The sequence below is a fragment of the Asparagus officinalis genome, chromosome 7, assembly GCF_001876935.1.
Source record: "Asparagus officinalis chromosome 7, Aspof.V1, whole genome shotgun sequence".
Taxonomy (NCBI): domain Eukaryota; kingdom Viridiplantae; phylum Streptophyta; class Magnoliopsida; order Asparagales; family Asparagaceae; genus Asparagus; species Asparagus officinalis.
Genome location: NC_033800.1, coordinates 11,893,436 through 11,898,203, shown reverse-complemented (window position 1 = coordinate 11,898,203; position 4,768 = coordinate 11,893,436). Strand labels below are relative to the sequence as shown.

The 4,768-nt window shown below is 37.6% G+C and overlaps 1 protein-coding gene across 1 annotated transcript; it reads left to right on the top strand.

Annotated features, from left to right (window-relative positions):
- Nucleotides 2,205-4,566, top strand: LOC109849765 (putative protein phosphatase 2C 53). Its single transcript, XM_020419638.1, has 4 exons — nt 2,205-2,757; nt 3,125-3,460; nt 3,869-4,048; nt 4,140-4,566. Exons 1-4 carry the CDS (start codon nt 2,293-2,295, stop codon nt 4,299-4,301), a joined length of 1,143 nt encoding a protein of 380 aa, XP_020275227.1. The 5' UTR covers nt 2,205-2,292; the 3' UTR covers nt 4,302-4,566.

Genomic DNA, 4,768 nt, shown 5'->3' with positions numbered 1-4,768 from the left:
GCTAACTTTCCAATCTTGATGCAAAAGAGATTTCAATTGAGCTTCGATTGTAGGAATTCAGCTTAGTAGGCTTAGTAGGTGATGTGGTGGATTGAAAAGAATGCATGTGTAAAATTATTGTATACAGATGGAAGAGAAGTTATGTAGAGGGAAAATGAAAGGGTGGTTAATTAATTGATCGATCCTTAAGTCGTCTATTCAATTATATAAGTTATGGAATCTTACGAGTATAAATATTGAATCTTATTATTTTGACAATATATAATATTAATCATAGATAATTGGCATAATCGGGATTATCAAAATTTAAGAGAGCAAAAAGGCAATCAAAAGTTTTGACACCTCAATCCATGTTGAAGACCTAATAAAATTCAGAACCAAATGCATGTTACAATAGTCTTGACTCAATATTGGATTGGAATCTTTCTCTTTATTCCCCAACTGAAACACCAAAAAGAAAATAGAAGGTTTGACTAAATATTCTTTCTCAGGATAAAATCCTTGCGTATTTAATTTAAGAAATGATTTGCAATTAGCCATTTTATTACAATTGAGAAGGACGGATCACACTTTTTTTTTGTTTGTAGTTGCAACAACAATACAATTTTTATAGTACTCCACTTAACATTACTTAAAATATTAAATTACTACAACCAAAACAAAATATCATCACAACCAACAACTAGAGTGATATTGGGACTTCTATCTATCTATAAGACTATATTTTCCCACTGGTTTGAATTTAGGAGATGAAGGAAGAATTTTTCTTTCTTTCGGCCCCTTTTCTTCCTTATTTATTTACTCAATAATTTTTTTCCCCTTAACCCCCTCAGGAAAAAAAAGATGACCAACATCAATTAACGTTACGCTTCTTCAACGGCTACTTTTATCCAGCTAATGTTCCAAGCTGCGGCCAGCAAAGGAATCCCCAACGTTCAACTCCCCATTTGACTAGTCACTCAAAAACACGAAACAGCATAAAAAGGAACATGAAAAGGACACGTCACCTAATAGAAACGTCCATGATAATATACAGTCAACAATGCTGTTTCGTGTTTTGAAATGGGGATGGGATTCGCGTCGTTGTCAGATGGTGGCATGTTGACAAAGAGGGCCACTCACGCTGTTGCAACACGCGACTCCCAGTGCTCTGACTCTCGCGACTGCTCCCGTCGCTCTCGCTTCGCGTGCCGCTCAGCGGAACAGTTTACTTATCCTGCTACAGCGGTGAAGGATGTAAGAGAAATTCTTGTAAAGTATCCCATATGATTAACCGATAATATGTAGCTTCATTTATGCAATTTTGGCATTGGAATGATTCCATGAAGGTTAATAGAAGAGAACTTAATTTTGGACCTAAAGTTATACATTTAATAAAGAGACAAGTGATCTGTTTCTATGGTAGTAATAATCTTTGTTGGAATCCCCAAAGCATGATACGTGCCAACTTATACTTTTGTTGGTCCCAAGAATTTTAGATCCAAAAAAGAAATGCTCTTTATTAGAATACAAGAGATTTTTGCCTGCGAGATGTTTGGGTATAACAATATTTAGTTATAAATATTATGCTATTATGAGAGATTTATCTTATAATTACTAGATTGCAATGTGTGTCAATTTTTGTATTTCGTTCAATACGAATTCGTGCCCGAAAAATTCTGGTTTCCATGGTACGTTAGAGTTGTGGTGTGATAAGGAAGAGAGTTGTTCGATAAGCGCAAAATAGGAGACGTTTAGATATTAGTGTGTTAATCTAAGGATCATTCTCTTTTTACCCCCACCATATCATTAAAGACCATAGTCAGTTATATAGTTTTTTATTTTTTTCAATCAATTCGCACATATACAAAATTGAACTTATGGCTTCCACACCTTAGTGCATCCATCATGAATACAATTAATGCACTATATCTATGTCCATGACATTAAACGTGTACAAATAGGTATAAACTTTTAAATCATTGAATTTAAAGATTTATATATGAGTCTAATGATCGATATTACCTTAATGCCCATTCAATACCATAAAACAGGTTTTAGGTTTATGTTCATTCGACGTTGTCTCGAGACTCAAAAGTCAATTAATTCATTATAAGGGGTCTATTAAATACTCTCCCCAAACCTCTTCCCAGCCCCTAAATGAGTTCACGCGAAACATCATAACCACCACCGCACGGTATATAAGCCCCTCCCGTCAAACGGTCCAAAAGAAACAAAGGAAACAAAAAAAAAAAAAAGACGCACAAATCAGAAAATAGAAAAAAAAAATCAAAATCGTAACTTTTTTCTTCAATGTCTTGCTCCGTTGCGATCGCGGCGAGCTCGCCGGCGTCGACCTTCTCCCCTTCTCACCACCGCCTCCCTCTCACGTGCAAGACCAACTCCCCCGAAACCCTAACCCTAGCGTCCCCTTCCTCCCCGTCGCCCATCAAATCCCCCTTCAAGTCCTCTCGATTCAACCGCGGCCCCAGCGTCCTCTTCAAGTCCTCGCCGTCTCCAACGCCGCCGTCCCCGTCGCCGTCGCCGAATTGTTCGTCGGCGAACGGTTCGGGGCCGCCTTTAAAGCGGAAAAGGCCGGCGAGGATCGATATCCCGATGATGGATGCTTTGAACTTCGTGCCGATTGGATCGGATGGTCGGAAGGAGGTTGAGATGGATGGCGCGAGGTGTTCAGTTTATTGTAAGAGGGGGAGGAAGAGGTTGGAGATGGAGGATCGGTTCAAGGCTGACCTAGATGTCGACGGAGATCCCCAGTTGGTAATTTTCCCTTCAACTTTTATTTGTATTTTATAAGAAGTTTAATAAAAATTTGAAATTTCCCTAAATATATTGTGATTTCTGTATTCAAAGTGGGATTTTTACAAGTAAATACAATTTTTTTTGGAAAATTGGAAGTGGTGAATAATTGAATGTCTGTGAAGGGTGGACTTTTTTTTAAACCGTTGTAGTCATCTCAAATTTGTAGCGTCTGATAGTTGAACGCCTGTGAAAGATCGGATTTTTACAATCGGAGTCATCTGATATTAATTTTACAATTGGGATGTCCGTTGATCTTTTTAGAAGTTGGAATTTTACAATTTTGCATATTATTCTTTAAAATAACGACTTGGATTTCTCTTTTCAGGCTTTCTTTGGCATTTTTGATGGCCATGGAGGTACCCAAGCTGCAGAATTCGCCTCCAAAAACATGGGGAAGAACATTATATCTGAAGTGATGAGGGAAGAAGGGGACATAGAAAAGGCAGTTGCCGATGGATATGCGAAGACTGATTCAGAGTTCTTGAAGCAAGAAGCTTTAAGTGGATCTTGCTGTGTCACTGCTTTCGTAAAGAAGGGTGATCTTGTTGTCTCCAATGCTGGTGATTGCCGAGCTGTTTTGAGTGTTTCAGGTGCTGCTGAGGCCCTCACTTCTGATCACAGGCCATCGAGAGATGATGAAAGAGAAAGAATCGAGAGCCTCGTAAGTGGACTTGCCTTGTTAGACATAAAAATACTTGTGCGCATGCTTGCTCAGAAAGTTAGTTTGTCGCTAGATTTAGGGGGCTCTTTTTAATGGGAAATTAACGAAATTTTAAGAGAAGTGTGACTATATTTGCGGTGAGAGTTGTGCATAAATTTTTCCTGTGGAAATCACCTTACCTGCATTGTTCATATTTCACAGAAATGTATTAACTTGAAATTGAATGATAGAGAAAAGTTTAGTTACTGATATGTATGTTGATTGAAATGCAAATTAATTCTATAGCTAGATCGCTGGGCTCTTTCGAATGAAAGTTGAAGAGAATAATAACATATTAGCAATGTTGATTATTTATTAATTTTTTATTTAAATGAATGTGTATCTAAAGGTGATATCAACGATGTGCAGGGTGGCTTTGTTGATTTTGCCAGAGGATTGTGGAGATTGCAAGGCACCCTAGCTGTTTCAAGAGGAATTGGGGATTCACATCTAAAGCAATGGGTTGTGCCAAACCCAGAAACAAGAATCCTTACAATTAAACCTGAATTCGAGTTCTTAGTTCTTGCCTCTGATGGATTATGGGATAAGGTGAGTCTTCAGCTCTAAAACTCTGGATTGCTTTACGTATATAAGCATTGAGTGGAGATATGACATTGTTCTCTCCTCTTAAACTTTCCAGGTTAGCAACCAGGAGGCCGTAGATACAGCTCGACCCTTGTGCATAGATTCTCAAAGTTCGTCGCTACTTTCTGCTTGCAAGAAACTTGCTGATCTCTCTGCTAGTCGAGGCTCTAATGATGATATCAGTGTAATGATAATTCAATTGAAGCATTTCGTTTGAAGGCGTAAATCACGGCATTCTCAGAATAAAATGATGACAAATAGTATGATTTTCAGAATAATATAAATTACTTCCCCGCAAGTGCTTTTTTTTGTTGAACTTGCGGTTCGTTCATAAATAGATTTTCTCAGCTCTTTTTCACAGATTTTGTTTAGGGATGATACTATTTACTGACTTCTCCTATCAAGCAGACAGTGTTTAGTCTATAAGCTGCTTTTGGCTGTAATACTTTCTCATTTTGATTAATAAGAGAAATTCATATAAATCTTTTTTTACTCTTATCGTGTTTTGTCTTTGATGTTCAAGTGAAAAATGCATGTCAGTTCACCAGTAAATTGCAGTAAGGCTGAAGTTTTGTCTTGGGGGTTTATTTTTTTCCCGAACGAATTGGCTTATGAGCTAGCTTTCACGTGTACAAAACTGCTTCTAAATAAGCTAGATATAACTAACAAAAGACCATTGTATCC